This window comes from Elephantulus edwardii, unplaced genomic scaffold (genome assembly GCF_000299155.1).
Source record: "Elephantulus edwardii isolate Elephantulus edwardi_28Jun2011 unplaced genomic scaffold, EleEdw1.0 scaffold00132, whole genome shotgun sequence".
Classification (NCBI taxonomy): Eukaryota; Metazoa; Chordata; class Mammalia; order Macroscelidea; family Macroscelididae; genus Elephantulus; species Elephantulus edwardii.
This window is the reverse complement of record NW_006399882.1, coordinates 3,838,119-3,861,333: the sequence shown is the minus strand read 5'-3', so window position 1 is coordinate 3,861,333 and position 23,215 is coordinate 3,838,119. Positions and strand designations below refer to the sequence as shown.

The following is a 23,215-nucleotide window of genomic DNA, read 5'->3' as shown; positions in this document are numbered from 1 at the left end:
ATTTTTCTATTGGATTATTTACCTTTATCTTGTTGTGGTGCTCAAGTATTTCATAAATTCTGGATATAAGTCCCTTATCTGATATGTTATTACCAAATACTTTTTCCCAGTCAGTCGCTTCCCTTTTTACCCTGTTGGAAAAGTTTTTGGAAAGAATCAACTCTTAGCTGACACTTCAGATGGTTCAGAGGCTACAAATCCCATGAGAGGAGATGGCTTATCTTCTGCCTGGAGAGCTACCAGTGGATTTAAACGGCCAGGCGTGCACTGCTTTTGGGTTAGCAGTGCAACTTCCTGCTATGCTATCAGAGCTCTTTGTTCAAATTAAGACAAACAAGAAACAAACGAAAGAGGAAAAGCGGGAAAGAAAAATAGAATAAAAGTCTGTCAGCTCAGTAGTGGGTATAATGATTTTCTTATCTCTGAATGCATTTTGACTTTGAGCATTGGGTGCCACAAGGCTACAGAATAATGCCATTTAAGGAATAACTTTTACCGACATCTCTTTTATGCCCAATTGGTGTTTGCTATTAGATGCTATCTGTCGCCTTGAGTACAACTCATAGTGACCCTATCAACAACAGGTCTGGACCCTGTCCTAGCCTGTGCCATCTTCACCTTCTCTGGCATACTTGAGCCCATAACTGCAATCACTGTGTCAGTCCATCTGGTTGAGGGTCTTCCTCTCTTTCCCTGACTCCACATTTCCAAGTAAGATACAGCTTTCCAAGTAATAGCCCCTCCTAAAAACATACCCAATATTGGAAGCAGGAGTGGCATCCACTTACTAAACAACATGCCTCTAGAAACACTAGGAACTTTGATAAATGTTGATGGTTGTAGAGGGGCTTCAGGTCTTTTGTTCATAGGGTGGCTATGAGTCGTGCTCCACTCGAAAGCAATCAATAACACCACCACCAACAACATATATGAGATGGAGCTTTGCTATCCTGGTTTCTGAGGAGCACTCCGACCATGCTTTCTCTAAGACATATCTGTTCTTTTGACAGTCCATAGGATATTCAGTACTCTTCTCCAATACCACAGCACAACTCATTTCTTCTTCTGTCATTCTTATTCATTGTCCATCTCTCAGATACACAGCAAGTGGTTGAAAAGTCCTGAATCAGGCATACCCTTAAGAAGTCTTTAAACTGTCATCATAACTCATCTATATTTTGTTGTTGTTGTTGTTGTGTACCATCGAGTAGGAACTGATTCATAGCTGACCCTCCTATGGGTTTTCAGAGGCAGTTAATTGCACAGGACAGGTTGCATGATTCGTATTTGTCTCGATGGCAGTTAACAACAAAATCTTATCTTTAGCTGTGTGGTTTAAGGCCACTGGACCTCTCTGCACCTTAGTGTTCTTATGTGGAAAAAGCAAGTGATAATAATAGTACCTGTTCCTCTGGAGTTTTTCTAAGAACTAAATTATAAAATTCATGTAAACGATATGCCTTATAAATGCTAATAAATATTATTTATTACCTCAAAAATTTGCACTAAGTACTTTTATCTGGTTATCTAAATATGCACACTGTTTACAGCTAGGGTATAGGTTTCCCTGGGGAGTTACACAAGTGAAAGGCAATTGTTATGCAATGTAATTTATGCAGTGTTATCGTGGGAACCTAGCAAACACTGACAAGGAGTCTCTGTTCCAGCCTGACCAGGTCAGGGAAGACTTTCTGGAGGCAGAAATATCTAGACTAACTGAAAGATGATTAGAGCTCCAGAAAGTGAAAAGTGTTAAAAAAAAAATCTATGTTATTGTCTAGACATAGACTAGACAAATGAGAAAAATTCAGGATTGTCTGGACAGAGTGGAAAAAGGAAGACAGGGAGAAATGGACCTAAAAATGTGAATAGGATTCTATTCAGCTGTACTAAAAGGCCCTTCCAAACATCAGTGCTAATCAGAGCTAGTTACCTGAACTCCCTGAGGTTCTCCTACTGTGTCTCACAGTGGGAGACGTTCTGTTGGTTATAAAAATGATTATATTGAGCTTTATGTTGGTTTGAATTCTCCTTGAAGCAAACCTCAAAAGAAGGGCTGAAGTGTACATAATTTATTTAAGAGGTGTTCCCAGGAAAACACCAGCAAGTAGGTAAGGAAATGAACGGAAGGCAGCCAATAACATTTGCACCATCAAGCATATTCTGAAGGATGTGAAATGTTATTCTACTTGCAAGTTAACAGGCTAGTTCACAGACCCCAGTAAAAGACAGGAGAGTTCATAATCAGTTACAGAGGGCTTTGTTACTCAGGGTATGACAGTGAACTTCATGTTTTCATTAGTTCTGCATGCTCCTCAAATCCTGTGGTGGTCACACATGCTTGCAGCATGCTGGAAGAACCCTTAGTGCTTAGTGAACTCTAACTAGTGTATTCTTATGAACAGCAAGCTTTGTCTTAGCGGGAGAAATGGTCTTTATTATACTGGATGGTTAGCAAAATGATCTTTACTCTAGACCAAGATGTTGTCTCTAATGTTTTTTAAATAGCTATGAAAAAAGTAGTCTAAACAAAGACAGCAAGAGCTGCTACTTGCAGAATGTGCACATACTTCATAGTTCTGATGACTCTACCAACCTACTGAAATGACTGTATGTCTTTTATTGATAAAAAAGGAGAATTCTCTAAGTATTAATAGTCCTTTTGCTTTGTGGTTTTAAGATGTGAAAGAGGTTGGGAAACCTTGTTGAAAGAGAACTTTGTGTTTTCTCCTAGATGTCCTAGCATCTTTTAACTTTGTCATTGAGAATGCCAGCCCACTCCCGGAAAATGTCTCTGCGCATACACGAGTCGCTTTAATCACTGCATCCCTCTCACATCATGTTTCTCTGATTGGAGATCCTGTTATCATGAATGCAAATCCGACGATTCATCCATTTGTGCTGTCTCGTAGAGACACAAATCAGTGGGAAGTAAGTATGTGGGCAAACAGTATCTTAAATTGCTACCATGCAGGTTCTAAAATTAAACTCTCATCCTCTTCCTTCTTACCTTCAACTATGCATTATTAATTCAACACCGACTCAGTGGAACTCTGCTATGTGTCAGATAGCTTCAGAATAATTGGGCACACCAATATGCATTTATTTCACAGATATCCAGGGGTACATAAGAGCTCTGGCAATAGTCAGCTGGTTAAGTACTCAGCTACTAATGGAAAGGTTTGAAGTTCAAACACAAAAGTCACTCTGGAAAAAAGAGGAGGCAGTCTGTTTCCATAAAGATTTACAGCCTTGGAAACCCTGGGGGTGGGGGCAGTTCCACTCTTTCCTGCAGGTGAGCTGTGAGTCTGAATTTAACTCAACAGCAATGCGTTTTGGCTGAAGACATACTTAGGCTCTGACACTATCATGGTAGGACATGATCCTTGTCTTTGTGTCATTTACCAATTCACAGAGAAAATATTAAGTAACTATCTAAACAAGTATAACTTTGTAAATGTAATGAGATCCATGGAACTCAAGGACATTTGTATTATGTGAGCACCTAGTGGACATTTTAGTCAGAGCACATGGACAACAATCTGTAGCATAAAGAGGATAGATAAACAAAGAAAGAGGATAGATAAACAAAGAGGGAAGAGCACTCTAGATGGATGGAAGAACAGTGCAAAGGCCCTGTGGCAACAAAGGGAATAGTGAGAATGGTTTGAGAAGAGGCTAGTATAGGAGGAGATGAAAGTGAGTGTGGTAAGAGACTAGATTGTAGAGGAGAAAACTAGAATGGGAAAGCTGGGAGAGGCTGTGTCTAGAAGTCAGTACTCCCTCAGGAGGACTCACAGGAAAGGACGTTAGATCAGAAAACCAGCATCAATAAAAGACTGTAAGCTTAAAAATATGCTGTCTCATGAAGTTCAAGTATCAATATGGCTGGAGGATTCTGAGTCTGGGTTTCCTAGAGAAGTAAAATCAATTTATATATATATATATATTAGAGAGAGAGAGAGAGATATTTATTTCAAGGTAATATGTCACATGCTTTTAAAGGCTGGTGAATTCCATGTTTAAGGATCAGATCTCAGGAGAGAGGTATTTGTGGAGGTGAATGAGTCCAAAGCTGGCAAGTGAGGCCACATCTTTGAGAAGACTTATTTTACAATGGATTAGGGCTGATTATATCACTACATAACTGCTTCTAATCCTGCCTCATTAATATCAAGGCTAGAATTTACAACACAGAATAATTACATCATATTGAGGGTCTTGTCTATGTTGACACACAACATCAGCCACCAAAAAGGGTAAAGAATTTGGGTTATTAAATCCAGCTCCTACATTTAAGAAACCACCAGAGAGTTTTGCAGAAATGATACACAAATTATTTACATTTTAAAATGAGTACTCTAGCTATAGTGACTGGAGTAGTGATATATCACTAGAGCTTTGAAGAGACTCTTGAGTATCTTGTTAAACCTTGGTTTTGTCAGACTTAACATTTTCAGCTTCACTTAGGTGTAAAATGGTGTCTCATACTTGTTCATGGTCAGATTGCTTTCTAAATTACAAATCTAAGTAGCAGCTAAACACAGCAGAAGTTGTTCCACTTCCTATCTCTAATTATTTTATGGAAAGACCCGTCAAACAAAGCTGTATCTAAGTTCAGGTTTTGGGGTCTGATACACCAGCATTCGTAATAAGAATCACAGCTTTCTGGTTTAGTAGCAACATGCTGTCAGGTTACTTATTTAACTATCCGGTACTTTGGTTTTCTCTTTTGTGGAACAAGATGAATAGTAAGTAAGTAGAAAGCAGGCTTCTGATTTAAGTCTGGAAGTGAGAAGTCAGATGTCAGATTTAAACTGGATAAAAGCTCATAATAATATAAAACGTACTGCTTCACTTTGAGGACTGTTAAGGAAATCTAATGAGACAATATATGCTAAATATAATTATCTCTCAAGAACTGTTGAGGAGATCTAGCGAGATACGTTATGCAAAATATCATTTAAATACATTGCTGTTGAGGCAACTCTGATTGTAGCATGCTTCTCTGGATTTCCAGATTATTCATCTTCCTACCTTGGAATAGCTGATGCACTTGAAGCACCAACTTTAATATTGTCTGCCTAAAGTGTAATCCATGGCACCACTCAGGCTTCTTAAAATATTCATTAGTGCTTGGCATGCAGCAAGCATTTAACACAGGACTGTAATAAATATATGTACACTTCAGCGTCAGCCAGGTTGAAGATAATAAAAAAATGTGGTCTTATATATCATAACAATATCATAGCACAGCTCTAGCTAGCTGTAGATACACTTTAATTGGGAAAACTGTTTACTAGCTTTGAAACACATCTGCAGAGAAAAGCTGGATGATGGGCTAGTATCTGTCTCTATAATGTCACGAGGTAAAAGCACATATACAGTTCAATTTGGGGCCTAGCATATCATTATCCTTTGGTAAACTTCCTTTCTTGCAGGATATATGCTTGTTTGGTTAGCAAAAGACTGATTGAGCAGGTGGGGAATGAAGGTGACAGTGCAAACAAGCAAACTAAAAATTTAGTTTCCCAGAGAAACAATAGCAAAGCATCAAGTGAGTTGATTACATAGCTAAATCAGTGGGAATGTGACAAGATATATGCCGTGCTTATGTAATCTTCAAATTGCTACCTGTCTTTGAGGAACATAAATTGAGTTGCACACCCAGGATGAGAGGATGAACCCAAGTTATCTTTTGTGGGTGCACTTCCTGTTCCCTGGATGGGGGAGCAATCCATCAGAGAGGGACTAAAGCTCTCTTCTGGCCTTTCTCCTCCAGTATTATGTTATTGGGTTGTCAATTCTGACACACAGCCACCTTTGCGACAGAGTAAAATGGCCGTAGAAAGTTCTTTAGGCTTTAATTGTTATGGGACCAGATTGACAGTTTTCTCTTCTGCAGAGCTGGTGGCTGGGTTAGAACTGCCAACCCTTTTGTTAGTAGACCAGCACTTCATTGTGCAGCACCAGGCTCCAAGTATTTCTTCAATCAGGCTTAGCACTCTATTGATGGATAACAGTGAATAAGAAATAAAAATTTTATTAATTATCAGGAAGTATCAGGATGTGATGAAAGGAGATGTTTTTTCAGGGTTGGGGAAACTGCTTTGAATCTCAGCTCTGTCATTTATTAGCTGTGTTGCTTCAGGCGAACTCCTGCCTTCTGAGACTCAGTTTTCTCATTGGTAACCCGGGGATGATAATAGTAATTACTTAATGAGATTAATGGGAGAACCATAAGAGGTAACATGGCCAGCAGATGATTAAGTGTTAGGCAGAGGAGAGCTTATTATGAGAAAACACCCAGGTGTGGCTCTCAGAAACAGTGGAGAGGTTAGGACCAGGGCTCTGGAGCAGACTGGTGGGGTCAGCCCTACACTCCACCTCTTCCTGAAGTGACACTTTCCTAGCTGCATTGGACAGTCTCTCTAAACTTCGGTTCTCCATCTATGACATTGCAAGAAAAATAGTACCACTTCATAGATTTGTTTGGATGATTTTAATGAGAGAAAGACCAAGAACACATGAAATAATAAATGTGAGTTTTTATCAATATGAAGGTGGCAGGGTGATGTTTAGACCCTTTCTTTTGAGTGTCAGTGGTCTTAGTCCTTAGAAGACCATACGTGCTGGGAGTGCAGCAACACTGTTAAGATCATGGACTTAGGTGCCAATGCTGCTTCTTCCTGGATTCTTACTCTGAGCTTCAGTTTTCCATTAGTAAAACGGGCCTATTGGCAGCATCAGTATAGATGGTGAAGAGATTGAGATAATTAACAGTTTTAGTTTACTTGGTTCCACAGTCAACATTCTTGGTAACAGCAGCCAGGAAATCAGGAGACGAATTGCATTGGGAAAGTCAGCTGTGAGGGACCTCTCAAGAGTATTGAAGAGCAACTAGGTTAGGCTGGAGATTAAGGTGTGCCTGATCCAGGCTATAGTCTTCACAATCATATGTTATGCATTGGAGAGTTGGATAGTGACTAGGGATAATAGAAAGAGAATTGATGCCTTTGAGCTGTGGTGCTGGAGAAGAGTGTTGAATATACCATGGACTGCTAGGAGAACAAACAGGTTTGTCCTGGATAGGGTGAAGCCAGAGTGCTCCTTGGAGTCAAGGATTCTGAAGCTTCATCTGACATACTTTGGGCATGCTGCAAGGAGGGACTGGTCCTTGAAGAGGGACATCATGTTTGGGAGAGTGGAGGAACAGTGCAGAAGAGGAAGACCATTGATGAAATAGATCGATTCTGTGATTGGGGTGGTGGGAATGAATGTGTTTGAGACGATGAGGTTGGCACAGGATAGAGCAGGGTTTAGGACTCTTGTACATGGAGTCGCTATGAGTTACAAGTGACTCGATGGCATGTAACAACAACAACAACAACAAAACGGGCATTCTATTAACACAAACCAACTACACTGTTTTGTTTTGTTTTTTAAAAGTCTGTATTAAACCATATAGTTCCTATTCTCATTGTTCATTGACATGGAACTGACTCATAATGAACTTTCCATTACTTTTCTGAGGCTGTATATTACAGTGGAGATTTCCCATCTTTATCTCATGGAGACATTGGTTGATTTGAACCACCAGAGAAGTGTGGTCTTCGGCTTCATAGTGTTACTCTCTGTGGGCTAGACCACCAGGGCTCTCCTTAGCTCCTGTGAAACACTTGCAGTTGGAATATACTAAGTAAGCAATAGGTGTAAACTATTAGTATTGTCATAGAGCTTACCACTATGGTAGACCAAATGCTTTGAAATGGACTGTGTAAAGACAGATATGGATTCCCAGTGGGACTTGCTAACTCAAGAAAACCTGTGTTTCTGTTACTTTGACTGACAACAAGAAAGCTTTACAAATGAACATTTCCTAACCTCTCTGGATCAAGCTAGACCTGGAAAAGATGTCAACAACAGAAAACATTAGAGGCTTTTATATAACAGAGTAGGAAATCCAAACTAGAGACCCAAGGAAAGACCAAAGGTACAGAATCAGTTCCTACTAGAGATGGGACTTGAACCCACTTGTCCTGATGCTCAACTCAAGGGGCTTCTGAGAGGAGCAGTTAAAAAACCAGTGTGAAAACTGCAGAGGAAACATAGACTAGGAGATGGGGCAGGAAGATTGAATAGGGGAGGGACCAGAGATGCTCTTATTCTGTTTTTCATCTATTTTCCAGTATGTATGGTTTTTAATGATGACTCATATTGGAGATTAAAGATTTCAGTAATTCAGTGAACATTCTTTCTTCCATCACCTTAAGCTTTTATTTTTCTTATCATTCACTTAGTTATTCACCACTGGAGTACCCAAGCTGGACTTTGAGACAGTTGCGCTCTACTCCCTGATAATTTATGCGAAAGACAACCAAGGGGCCACAGCATCGCAGACCATTTTAATCCAGATTGCAGATGTAAATGAGCCACCTGCCTTCACTGGATCCCTCTCTCAGGGTGGCCAAGGTACAAAATTTTTCCCTTTGGGGAAAGGATTCCAGATGGAGATGTGTATATTTATATTTTATAGTTATATTTTATATTTATATTTGTATTTTATAGTTATAGTTGTAATTTATATTTACATTTATATTTATATGTAATATATGGACATAGTACCCTGTGCACTATGTACTTTCATGATGCTGTGGTTATAATAGTAACAAAGGGAATAATAAGAATGATGTACTGATAAATAGCTGATTATTGTTGGGACATAACTATGTTCTGAATTCTTGGTTGGTATATGCAGTTAGTGTGCTTGGTTGTTAACTGGAAGATTGGCGGTTTTGGTCTATCTAGAGACACTTTAGAAGGATGATCTGGTGATCTAATTCCCAAAACCACCAAACCAATAAAATCAACCTCAAACCCCCTATTTTTAACTCATATTTGCTCCTCAGACATGCTTGGGTTTGCCACAAGTCAATGCTAACTCAGCGGCAGCTGGTTGACTATGCATCAGGCATCGTTTAAATCTTTAAATGTTTCTCTCTCGTCTCATTGCTGATGGGTTGAAACTGTGACTCATAGCTGACCCTCCAGCTAATTTTCATGAGGATGTAAATCACATTGCCCTGTGAAGCCATCTTTGGATTAAGAGCACAACTAACAGAGTCCAGCCTCATTATATCAAACAGTTCCACCGAGAGAAAGGATGAAGATTAAATGAAGACGCAGAGAGGCTATTGCTGATGGTGAATAGCAAAGTTTATTATTGAACTCCTGTCTTGCATTCTTTTTGCAGTGAACAGAAAAACAACAGCCTCAAGGCCAACAATACATTTGTTCTGATATCCCCGCCACTTGCAAGGTTTATCAGCAGCAGGAAAGGCCATCCAAACAGAGTCTCTAGGGAGGGACATTCTATTCTCCACATCCCTGTCTGGTCTTGGGGTTCAAGGAAAGGTTATACTTGTTTTTGCTCCCCTTCAAACATCTTCACATTTGAACCCGGCATAAAAGGCTACTTGCATAAAATGGCTGTGGTATGGCTTACTACACCCAGCCATCTGTGGATTTTGCCACCATGTGATACCTATATATTCCCTGTATTATCGACAAAATCATCTGAGATCCAGTTGTTGGGGGTGACTGTTAGCTGTGGAATCTGTGGAGAATGAATTGCTCTGTCTGAGCCTCAGTTCTTGAATTTGTTGAACGGAGGCATTGATCCTTTCTTGATGAGGTGCTGGGAATTCTAAGGCACACTCCACAGGGAGTGGCACTGCTGCCCCGCAGTCCTGGCCTCCTGGACAGTTTAAATCTACCAGCTGCATTGCAGGAGAGAGAAGAGCTGTCTTGTTCCTTATAATAGTCTTCCTCAGAAGACTCTCTGCAGGGTCACCTAGGAGTTGGTTCTGAGTTGATGGCGATGACCTGACTTTGACTGCTGAGATGACTTGGGCTGATATTTAAGCATGCCAGGCAAAGCCCCATGCTACTTGTTCTCCTTTGTCCTTCCCTGTAAGTGACACACTTCTCTAGGGCAGATACCAGGGCAAAGCACATACTTCTGATACCAAAAGCAAACAATTAGAATAACATTCTGGTTACCTTTGCTCCCAGTGCTGGTGGATACCCTAGGAACTTTTACTCATTGATAACCAAAAACCCTCTGCCATCGAGTTGAGCCGCTCTTAGTCAACATTCCTTTGCTTTCTGGTTACAGGAAGAGACAGATCCAGCTTTCTTCCACGGAAGGTGGTTTGAACTGCCAATCTTTTGGTTGGCAGGCTGAATTAGTATGCACCATTCTGCCAGAACTCTTCTCTTTTTCCTTTTTTTTTTTTTTAAGTCCAAAGACTGATGTAGACTTCCTTGCTAGACACAAATCCTACCCTATTGACAAAATGACACAACAGCTTCTCTTAAGGGTGGGTCTTCCATTTATTACCCAGAGATCTCACATGACCTCAGCATTCCTGATCCTTGAGAGTGGTTTGACTGGCAACTGTACAAGTACATAACCCTTGTTGTTTTAAAAATAAAAGGAAAGAGCTCAATAAGAAGTCCATTATTAATCAAATAATCAGATGAAATTAATGTATGAACTACGTACCTATAAACCTTGAGGTAGTTATTAAATCTTTCTAGACTCACGCTTTTAGACTTTGTCAATAAAATGGAAATAATAATGAGATCACCAATGATATTCCATGCTTAGAGAAAATGTACTATTTTCTGCGTGTGTCCTGATGAAAACATTATTGGGATGGTGAAGGGAAGGAGAATGTAGAATGAATGGCTGATCTGACATTGTGTATGGTATAATTAGTGTTATAGAACGGAAGATGTGGAATGATTGACTAACAACACCTCAATATGCTTTACAAATTGTCACACAAATCACACAAATTTAAAAAAGTAAAAGAAGAAGAAGGAATACTCAACATCATTGTTACCATTTAAATTTCTAATTTCTTGGCTCTGTATTCTACACAGAATAGACACTTAATAAAAAAAAATGATGCCTAGTGACTGTTACTGACTTAATGGGAATCACTCTATACAATGTCTGTGCCAAGCAAATACAGGGCCATAAGCTTGATCAACAATCTTTGATGAACATTTCTGGGTTTATAGCGATTATACTCATTGAAGCACATCTCTTGTACATTTTCTGGCAGTTACCGAGATCTATATCCTAGAAGACATTGCTCCAGGCACAGTCATTTACAGAGCAGCAGCCAAGGATCCGGATGATGCTGTTTTGGAGGTAATTTATGGTTTAGGACAGAGGCTATCAGCACCTGGTGGTTTTACGTGTGCCCATATTGTCACATAAAAACCACAGAGATGACCAGGCCAACTATAGTTAAAGTTCAGGTTCCAAACGTATTTTCTGCCTCAATTAACTGAAAATGGTAGAGGGCTGAACTATGTGGGTAACTGCTTCCCTTTTAGAGCACTCCATCTATCCTTTGCAGTTTGGCCCAATCTAATCCTTAGGTAACTTTTGATAACTAATGCTAGGCCAATTCTTTCTTTTGTGGGGAATCTTGGCTGCACACACTACAGAGAAACAATGCAGCTTCCTAAGAGAATTAATTTGTATTTCAAGACTCTAGGTCTTGGCATGAACATTTATAACATCCTGGGAATTTCAAGACTCTAGGTCTTGGCATGAACATTTATAACATCCTGGGAATGAAGCTTATTTTCAGGAGAGGTGTCTTCTAGTTATAGACACCAAAACATGGGGAGGAAACAATCCACATGATGCCAAATGTGTTTATGCCCTAACTTCATTATTGCAAGTCACTTAACAAATCTGCATTTTGGTTTCAACCATAACATCGAGAAAAGAATCCTTACTTTGTCTCCCTTATTAAAAATAATAATGAATGTGAAAGTGATTTTTTAATTGTAAACCACCTGAAAATGACAAGAATTGTGTTGATGTCTTATATCATTATTAAACTGCAACGCTTTTAGCATTACTTCCCAGAACACTTGCTTGTGCTCATGTGAAACCTATACTGGGACCAGGAAGCAGTCCTCAGAACACAGCAAGGAAACACTGCGTGGTTCCAATTCAGGAAAGTAATGTGTCCTGTTTCCATACCTTTTCAATCTATATGCAGAACAGATCATTTGAGAAGCTGGATGATTTGGAGGAAGACTCATTTTCACCTGTGTTACGCAAATGACACACCCTTGCTTGCTGAAACTGAAGAGGACCTGAAGCACTTGCTGCAGAAAGTCAAGAACTGTAGTCTTTAATGTGGGTTGAAGCTAAACCTCAAGAAGACAAAGATTCTCACCACTGGGCCAATTATCATCACCATGGTAGATGGAGAAGAGCTTCAGGTTGTTAACAATTTTAGCTTGCTCGGCTCAACTCAACTCTTGGCACCAGCAAGCAGGAAATAAAAAGATGTATTGCTTTGGGAAAATCTGCTGTGAGGGTCCTCTCCGAGCACTGAGGAGCAATGATGCTTATCTAGAGACTAAGGTGCATCTGATCCAGGCAAGTCTTTGCAATTACGTGCTTTGTACCAGAGAGCTGGGCAATGACTGAGCATGATAGAAGAATCTATGCCTTTGGTTGTGGTGCTGGAGAAGAGTCTTGAGCATATCATGGACTACCAAGAGAACAAACAGGTCTGTTTTAGAGAAGGTGAAACCAAGTTTCTCCTTGAAGGCTAGGATTCTGAAGCTCCATCTCACATACTTTGGGCACGTAATCAGAAAGAACCAGTTTTTGGAGAAGGACATCATGATTGAAAGGGTGGAGGAACAGTGCAGAAGAAGAGTGTGGAATGGATGGACTGACATAGTAATTGGAATAATGAAGATAGGTGTGTCATGCCAGTGAGACTGGCTCAGGGTAGGACAGACTTCAGACCTATTGTACATAGAATTGCTATGAGTCGATGGCACATAACAATAACAACAACAACAACAACCAACAACAACACCACCAACAACAATAACAACAAAGCTTTTAACTAATGGATTGATGGATCAGAATATCAGGCCTGTAATTTTGAATGTTGGTTTGCTTTTCTGAATTGGAGAAGAGGAAGAGACCTGTATACATTGCTGGCATACACTCTGTTTACAATTTATTGGTACTGCTTCTGGATCTTTGTTCAAGGCAACTTAAATGTGTTCCTATTCACTTTAAATAACAGTGGTCACTAACATCTGGGGCAATGGCCAAATGGCGTTTAAAAGCACTGAATACACTCGAATAATTACACAAATGAACCTTACTATTGTCAGCCTCCCACACACACAGTTGTCTTACCCTCCTCCCAGCAGCACGATACTACATCCAGGATGCGACTGGAAAGGTCACAGCTTCCTTTAAAACATACAATTAAACCACCTAATCATGCACATTGCTTTGAATCAACATGTTCAAGATTATAGTATTGGAACCAGCACTGAGCGTCTTCAGCCACGTGAGACTGAGATATCATATCACAATTGCTCCCTTAGAGCTCTCCACAACAGATCACCCACCATGTTGACATTTTAGCAGAAAAAGCACATCACAGTCCAATAGGGCTTAGCTGCAACTCTAACATGCAATCAAAATGACTTACTGGCCAATTAACACAGTAATTCATTTCTAATGAAGGACTCGTAAATGCTTGCTGATACAGATTAAATGCTTCCAGCTTTGGCCCTATACTTTTCTCGGAAAAGAATTAGCTCCATGGCCTTATTTGGAAGTCCCACGTAATGTTCTTTGTGAGTTTTAGCAAACATGGTCTGACATTTCAGTGGTGATAGAGGTTATGGAAACTTGCATTTAAATTCCTAAATACATCCTTCTGACGTGGTAGATCAAATTAGATGTGTTGTTCAAGTATGGGCAATCAGACATTACAACTAGGCAACCACCCTCTTTTTTTTTAAAAAAAACCAAACAAACCTAAAACCACACACTACATATTAAGTCAGAGCAAAAGTTTCTGAAATGGGAAAAGTATCACTGCTTGATATCTGATGGCTGTTGTTGTGTACCAGTGAGTCGGAATGGATCCCTAGCTGACCCTCTGTCAAGTTGTCAGAGGCAGTTAATTGTACAGGGGGGGATTGCCCCTAGTTCTTCCATGGAGTATCTGGTATACTCAAACCGCGTGCCTCTGAGATTATACTGTAGCTTCTTGCCACAAGGCCACTAGTGCTCCCTGATATCTCATGGTGATGATAATAATAATATTATCCACTGCCATCAAATTGATTCTGACTTGTGTAACCCAAGACTGTAAACATTTAAAAAAAATTACAAATTGCATGAAACTTTACAGAGAAAACTGATTTTCCATTCAGCTATGTATGCATGTTTTGGTTTATGATATTAATTACAATACTCATAACCACACTGATTTCATTTCCCCCCCTTAATCCATGTATCCTACACATTCCTGTCTTCTGAGATATCCCTGAGTAAAGGCTTCCCTTTAGATCTTATACGGTTGTTTGTTCAAAGGAGTGAGTACCTTTCTGGTTTATTGTTCAGCTAATGAACTTGCCTATTGTTTGAGTGGAAGTTGAGCTTTCTTCCAAATAATGGACAAAAGTGAGTTTTGTTCAATTTTGAAAGATGACTAAAAGTCATAGGCTCAACTGTTCAGATCATCAAGCTTGGTGTTTCATGTTTTGGACTTTTGTTCTAATTTTTCTCCCATGATGTCCAGCAAACTCTACTGTGACTCCTTTTAGAGTCATCAGCAATGTAGGCAGGTATCATCTGCTGCTTCTTGTCTCAGATTAGTAGAGTTTGAGGTTTCATGGTTCATTTGGACTAGTTGTTTCTGTGTATATGCTTTTCCTCCTTCTTTGTCCCAGAAAGGGAATATTTTTTTTAGAAAGGGAATATTAATACCAGTAATTGCACCTTAAAATAGCCACAGGCAAGCTTTGAAAAATCCCAGTCAACAGTCTCTAAAGTAGAATATAGAGCTTTGTCTTTGAAGATTATGCTGTTGGTTTTGGTTGGTGCCATTGAATCGGCTATAATTCACAACAATTCTATGAACAAGAGATCTGAAGCTTGCCCTATCCTGCAATCCTTATAATCTTTGCCATAATCGAACCCATTGGTATAGTCACTGTGTCAATCAATATCATTGAGGGTCTCTCTTCCTTTCACTGATGCTCCTTTCCCAATATGCTGTCATTTTTCCTAGGACTGCCCTTCTTCACAGTATGCTCAAAGTATGTGAGACAGCGTCACCATCCTTCATTCTGTGAAATACTGTGGTTGCACTTAGTCTCTAAGACACATTTGTTCTTTTGTTGTTCAAAATTTCCCCTATAGAGTCCTTTAGTATGACAACTCAAAGTTTGAATTCATTTTTCATTTCTTCCAACTTAAGAAATTTTCTAACTCCAGCAACTTGCATATTACATTAAATTTCCCTTTGTCTTCTCTAGCTGCCCTTTGAAATCTTCTATTCACCTCTCTTACTTCTCTTCTGACATCTGCTTCAGTCTCTGCTTTCTCCATTGTCTTTGTGAAGACCTTTCTCTTTCTTATGAATGATGTCTGTGATGTCATTCGTACAACTCGTGTGGTCTTCACTCATTTGTTCACTGCATTAAATATTGTTTTTTTCTTTTTTATTAAAAAACATTTTCCGCACACTTTCCTTCATTGATATGTTTCATACAATCATTCACATATATTGTGTTTAATAAAATTAATCATCCTTGGACTATGCCCATCAATACACGGTCTTTTCAGGATCTTTCTCATTTCCTTTACTCCCTCCCTCTACCCATCAAATTGTGCAACCCTGTGATTTCTCCCTTACCCATCCTTACCTCTCTGCTCTCACCCCTTCCCCTCTTGGATTTCCAGAGACGTTTTACTAGCTATCTTTCTATTTTTACAATAATAGTTTTATGCAGTATTTGTCCTTATGAGACTGAATCATTTTTCTCAGCATAATACTCTCCCATCTCTCCTAAGTTATGTAGTATTTTTAAAAATCATTACTCCTGAGTGCTGTGTAGTATTCCATCGTGTGAATGGACCATAATTTCTCAAGCCATTCAGCAAATCTATCATTATTAAATAACAATATAATAATATTGGTTTACACGCAGTCATTCATATATAGTGTGTTTCATTCATGTAAATTGCAGTTTAAACAATCATTCACTTATATTGCATTTTACTCATGTGCATTTATTTTGCTTTACAATAAAACTATTCTTGAGATGCTTTTGAAATTCAACTGGATCATATTGTGGTTCTGCTGGCTGTGTTTTCATCTTCTTCAGCTTCAATTTGAACTTTGATTCGAGTAATTCTGTATTTCGGTCAGAGCTGTCTTATTTTAATTGCTGATTTGAGCTTCTCCATTGTCTTTTCCCATTGATGTAGTCAACCAGATTCCTATGTAGTCCATCACAGGATCAAATCACCAATCCTTCATTTAGCAGCTCAGCTGGTCAGAGCTCTTCAAGAATAACATTAATAACTGTTAAATATGAACTTTGTAAACAAATCAATATAAAATAAAAAAATAACTGTTAAGTGGTTCTCATGTCATAGACAACTTTTGTAGCAAACCTTGTGTTAAGTCTTGAAGTAGAACATCCAAGACTATGAAACAATTTAAAAAGACATAACACACAGGTAATTATCTTCCTTATTTACCAACTTTTAGATGCCTAGGAAGCAATTTAACATATCAAATACATCTGCCACATCTTAGTATTTAGACTGTCATCTTTGCTCATTAGTATTTTGGAGAAGTCCTCGTCCACAGATTTTCCCCACTGTGACACATCCTTTGATTTCTTGACAACAGCTGCCATGGGTGTTGATTGTGGATTCAAGTCAAACAAAATTTGCCAACTCAAAAGTACATGGCCGAATCCCCTAGCTTCTCCATGGAAGAAAGATGGACAGCTTAAATCAGCTTCTTGCGATTTAATGCCAATGAAAACCTACTGGAGGGTCAGCTATGTGGCAGTTCCAACTCAACGGTATATTGAAACCACAAGGTGAAAGTAATGATCATTGAGGCAGACCCTCTTCCTCTTCTACATGCCTCATCAAATCTTGTCAACTTTGTATCTCAACCTTCCATCTTACATTTGATCTTTCTCTTTTTAGCTCAAGTGACCTTGTTAGATGGTAGCAGAGATAATGGGCATTTGCTTTTCTGGGAGATGTCTATGTACTCTGCTTATGGCTCTATTCAATCTTGCTTTAAAAGAACTCTACCTCTCGAGGGTATTTTTTGCAGATGTCCCTAACTAACTGTCATGAATGAAAAATAGCTTGCTCAACATTTATTTTGATTTTCTCCCTTTCTTAGTTTTGAAATTAAACCTACACCTGACAATTTATCTTTCAAACTGGCATTTAAGCTCTCTTATATCTGTCAAACCAGTTAATTAGCACCTTGTGGAAAAAAACCCCAGATACTGAGGATAATCAGCATGGTGGGACAGTGGGGAGGAATAACAGTATCGTGGCACTATTTTCATGAAATGAGGTTTGACATCCCCATTTTGAGGTGAAATAACTCATTCAAGTTATCCAATATATATTGGATTTTATTGTTGATGTTGTTAGATGCTATTGCATTGACAGTATACCTGAAGACTGAAATTCTGTCTGATCCTGTGTCTTTCTTACAATTCCATTGTGCTTAAGCTTGTTGTTACAGTCACTGTGTCAATTTATCTCATTGAGGGTCTTCCTTTTATTTTGGGAATTATAGATTTGCTTGAGGAAATCATTATAAAGTTGACATTCTAATAATGTGGAACAATTTTTCAACATTCCAATAAAGAATAGCTTCTGAAAGTTTCATGGTGGCCTTCATAAGAGAAAAACACATGGCATTTAATGACAAACAGAAATCTACTTTTAAGGTTTCATTATTATTCTTTCTTTGATAACATAAAAGTAATGCATCAATGCAAGCCATGAATTGCACCTCAGAACAAACAGTATTTTCCACTTAGTCAAGTATATTGATTGAAGGCTGACAATGATCAGATTTTTAAAGGAAAGTGAAATTTGGAAATTCTAAGAGGCATAATTAGTGATGGAATAATCAAAAGACTTAACAATTACATGGCAGCAGAGCTTATAATTATGGTCCTGAGGATTTTAATTACATATTCCCATTTTATAATTCAGCTGTAAAATAAACATTAAAGTGGAGAAAAAGAGTCTATTGACTTAGAAACCATAATATGTAAATTTTTGCCTTACAATTTGGGGTGGCATTTTTTAGCTTTAATGGGTTTGCTTTTAAGTGTAATAATTTCAGGGGAAAAGCCCATGGTGTCATTTGAATAGCACCTACATTTTTAATTTTTACAAGTTTTAAATGGAGGGAGAAAACTCATCATATAAGTAGAATATATTCAAGTGTTGGAAATTTTAGGTCATGTCATTTCTGCATTTATTTTGCAAGCAAATTTAAGCATTAAGAAGCAATTTCTTCCTTATCATGTGCTTTGCCTTAATCACTCAGAGGAATGTATTAGGATTCTTGTGGTTGCAACTATGAGAAAGCTGAATCCAGATGGAATTTGTGGTCATAATAACTAAAAGGTCTCTAAGGGTGTCTATTGGGCTTTCAGCACAGAAAAATTCTGGGTTCATGCAGTGTAAACAGAATTAACCATGATCTTCAGCTTCCTCTGTCTTCCATGTAGTAACAAGCTGATAGCAGTGATTTCTAGGCAACAATAGTTCAGTGGTAAAATTCTTACCTTCGATGTAGGTTCAATTCCTAACCAATGCGCCTCATGCTCAGCCACCCTGTGAATAGTGACTGGAGTTTTGAGATGATGCTAATAGAGCTTTACTAAGAGTGAGCTCTAGTAACCTAGTCCATAGAAGGCTGCATTGCTAATCCAAAGGTGGAGACTCTGATGGTTCGAATCCACCAGTGACTTGTAGGGAGAAAGATGGACAATCTTTTTCTGTGTGATTTATAGTCTCCTGAAAACCCATTAGAGGGTCAGCTATGAATGGTTCCATCTTGACTGCAATAGGTATGTGCCTAGATGAAGATGGACTTGGCGTAGAGGCAGTGATCTACTTCTGAAAATAAGCCAATGGACACGCTACAGTTCATAACAGTTAGAGCTGCAACTCATCACAGGATGGAAGAGGGCCAGATAACATTCTTCTCAATGAACATGAGGTCCTCATGGGCCAGGTACTTACTACTAGGCAATTAACAGTGCCAGCAATTGACTTTCATTATCTCAAGCCCACATGGAGTTCCTTTCTCAGGACTTCAGGGCATTTCAGTGGATCCAGTAGGTTTCAGGGGCTATTCCTTAATCAATAATATATACCAATTCAAAATGTGTATGATTTGATAACATTGATGTGGGATGTAAAAGAAAGAGAAAAATCAAGAGTGTTATGAATTAAATAACTCTTCTCCCAGCCCCAAGTATGTGATGTCATGATGTAATATGAGGTTATGAAATGATTCTCCTATGATTTGATAAACCAAGAGTTTTGAGTGGATTAAAGTTGCATGGTGGTTTTGAGTAGCATAAAACTGGAACCGACACATAGCTTTCAGAAACACTTAATCACAGCAGAAGAAACTGCCCGTTCTTCGCTCACTGGAGCAGCTGGCAGGTTTGAACCACGTGTATTTGGGATTGCAGCACAAATTCTTACCACACACCCACAATCCCATCACAGTCTTGGTCAGACATCAAAGAAGATTCACTGGGGTGTGACCTGATATAAGAGGACAGAAGGCACTTGTGAGATATTCTTTGCCTAATCCACTCCTCAAAACATTTCCCTAATAAACCACACTCTTGGTAACACACACACACACACACACACACACACACACACCGCAGAAGGCATAGGTATATCGAATTGTGCAGCTATTTGAATGATTGGGGGTTTGAATTCACCAACCACGCAGCAGGGAATGGGGGGCTATCTCTCTTCTAGCTGATGGAGGATCACCCTGCATTGGAATCATATTGACAGCAGTCCTTTTTAAGAAAATGGCCTGCTATGGTCTTTTAATTTTACAAGCAATAAAAGAAGAGGAAAACCAACAGAGAGAGGGGACCTGAGCACCACAAAGTATACCCCTAGGATCTAGATTCACACACTGGGAAATTCCTAGAACTAAGATACCTAGAGAGTCTTCAACTAGAGCCAATGCTCTAAATTTGAACTTCTAGCTTCCAAAATGGAAATTTATTTTTGTGAAAGCCAGTCACTTTTGGAAGCTCTGTTATGACAGTACTAAGACAAGAGCCTCCTAGATATTTTAGCTTGAGTGACCTATTGAAGAGAAGTAGTGTTGAGAAAAAAAATGTGTGTGTGTATGTGTGTGTGTGTGTGAGTCTGAGAGGCTAGGTCAATCACCATGCAGAGTAGATGGGAATAAAACATCTGGAACAGAGAGAGGGATAGGGACATCTGTTTGGAGTCTCCAGTTTGTACAATACATTTAAATTCCGAGACTAATGGGATTACCTAGGGAGTAAGTGTGATATAAAACGAGAGAAGAGGTCCAAGGTTAAAGCCTGGGGTGTCCCTGTATTTGGAGGTTAGAAAGGAAGAAGCCTGAGAAAATATGTTTGCACAGCATCAGTAAGGTAAAACAAAATGAAGAGAAGGGAGAAACTAGGAAAGACATCTTTTGAGTAGATAAAGTTCCTGAAGTAGGTGAAGTTTCCGAGTTGTTGAGATAGAGAAACACAGGTTATTTTTCACTGAATTCGTCAATATGTTCATTGCGAGAAGTCAGATAAGTGCACGGAGCACATAACTTACTTTGCCGTGTGGGTGGGCGAGAATATGCAAATAGGTTGTGTTAGCCTATCCACCTTTGGCCTTCTTCTTAGGTGAAGCTTCTCTTCATCTCTTCTGCCCTTCTGTGATTGGGTTCTTTTTCTTGTTGATATGCTGGAGTACTCTACAAATTTTAATTATCAGTTCCTTTTCAGATAATGTCATTGCCAAATAATTTTTACCAGTCTGTGGGTTTCTTTTTCACTCTATTGGAAAAGTTTTTGACGCACACAAGGTTACGTTCATCTATCTTATCCTGTCTTGGTTGTAGATTTTTAGTGATGCTTGAAAGTCTATTTATGTCATATATTAGGGTTTCTAAATGTGTTCCTATTTTTTCTCTGATGAATTTATAGTTTTGGGGTTTACTCCTAGGTCTCTGATACACCTTGAGTTGTCTTTTGTGTGTGAGATGAGGTGTGGATCTTGCTTCAATTTTCTGCAGATGGTTTTCCATTTTGCCAGGACCATTTCTTTTTTTTTAAGTTATTATTAATTTTAATGAACATTTACAGAAATTTTGGATTTCCATTCATTCTTTGTTGCATTTTTCTCCCTGCCCACCCCTCCTCCTAGTTAGCTCCTCTCTCTGAAAAGTAAAAGAAAAATTCCTTCATTGGTACACAATCTCCCCGCCCTTCCATCCCCCCCACCCCAGCACACTCCATTATGCAACCTTCACTCTGGACTCCTGTCATAGCCATAATAATCAACCATATATCGCTTTTAAACTGTTCTCTCCCTTATTTGTTTCAATGCAATATACATAGTTTATCCAATTTTTTTCAGACTCACCCCAACCCTGATGTCAGTCCCATTCTACAACAGTGGCACTGTGCAGTATTTGTTCTTTTGTGACTGAGATATTTCACTCAGCATAATGTCCTCCAGGGCCACTCATTTTGAATAATATTGCATGAGTTCCTTTTATTCCAATACAGTAGTATTCCATTGTGTGTATATACCACAGCTTCTCTATCCATTCATTTGTTGATGAGCATTTGGATTGTTTCCAACTCTTTGCTATTGTGAATAAAGCCAGAATAAACAGGGGTGTGCATATATCTGCCTGGGTTACAGTTGTGGTTTCTTTAGGGTATATTCCCAGTAGAGGAATTGCTGGGTCAAATGGTATTTGTATTTGCAACTTTTTGAGAAAGTGCCATACAGCCTTCCATAGTGGTTGTACCATTTTACACTCCCACCAACAGTGAATAAGTGTTTCAGTTTCTCTGCAACCTCGCCAGCATTTGTTGTTTGCTGCTCTGTTAAATTTTGCTGTTCTTACTGGGGTGAGATTATATCTCATAGTTATTTTGATTTGCATCTCTCTTAGAGTTAGGGATTTTGAACATTTCTTCATGTATTTGTTTGCCACCTGAATGTCTTCTTTAGTGAAGTCCTCGACCATTTCTTAAAGAGGCTGTCATTTCCCCATTTACCTGATTTCATCTCCTTGTTAAAGATCAGTTGATCCTGGGTAAATTAGTTTATTTCTGGATTCTCAATTCTATTTCGTGTGTTTGTCACTGTAGCAGTACCATACTGTTTTGATTGTTATAGTAAGCTTTAAGGTCAGGAAGTATGATATATCCTACTTTGTTTTTATTTTCAGTAGTACTTCCCTTATTTGCGGTCTCTTACCTTTCCAAATAAAATAGGAAATTGTCTTACCATTTTGTTGAAAAATGGCATTGGTACTTATATTAGGATTGCATTAAATCTGTAGATTGCTCTTGGTATAATTGTCATTTTTATGACAGTGTGCCTTTGTATCCATGAGCATGGTATATTCTATTTATTTAGATATACAGCCCGTATTAACTCAATAACAGCAGTCAAAGCAAGGCAAGGGTTAACTGTGGAACAGACCATCAATTACTCACATGCAAGTTCAAACTGAAGTTGAAGAAAATGAAAACAACAAAATATAATCTTTAGTCTACTTCAGTTGAAATGAAAGAATCTCAAGAATAGATTTGATACATTGAACAGTGTTAGTTTGTTTTTTTCTTTAGAAGCATTTTGTAATTTTCTTTAGACAGGTCTTTTGTGTGTCTAGTTAAATTTGCTCCTAATTATTTCATGTCATGGTTAGTTATTGTCATTGATATTTTTATTTCCTTTTTTGCCTTCTCTTTGCTGTTGTTGTTGTTATGTGCCGTCGAGTCGTTTGCGACTCATAGCGACCCTATGTAAAACAGCCTTAAACCCTGCTCTATTCTGTGCCAATCGCATGGCCTCTGACACACTCATCCCAATTTCCCCAATCACTGAATCAATCCACCTCATAGAGGGTCTTCCCCTCCTGTGCTGTCCCTCCACCTTACCAAGCATGATGTCTCTCTCCAAGGACCTGTCTCTCCTTACAACATGTCCAAAGTATGTCAGACGAAGCCCCAGAATCCTTGCCTCCAAGGAGTAGCC

General features: G+C 38.8%; 1 protein-coding gene across 1 annotated transcript in view; it reads left to right on the top strand.

Annotated features, from left to right (window-relative positions):
• Positions 1 to 23,215, top strand: part of LOC102865561 (cadherin-related family member 3-like) — a 147,932-nt gene that overhangs the window by 54,560 nt on the left and 70,157 nt on the right. The window contains exon 2 of the mRNA XM_006893867.1: positions 8,301 to 8,472. Within this exon, the coding sequence (XP_006893929.1) occupies positions 8,301 to 8,472 (172 nt within the window). The remainder of the gene's footprint in view (positions 1 to 8,300; positions 8,473 to 23,215) is intronic.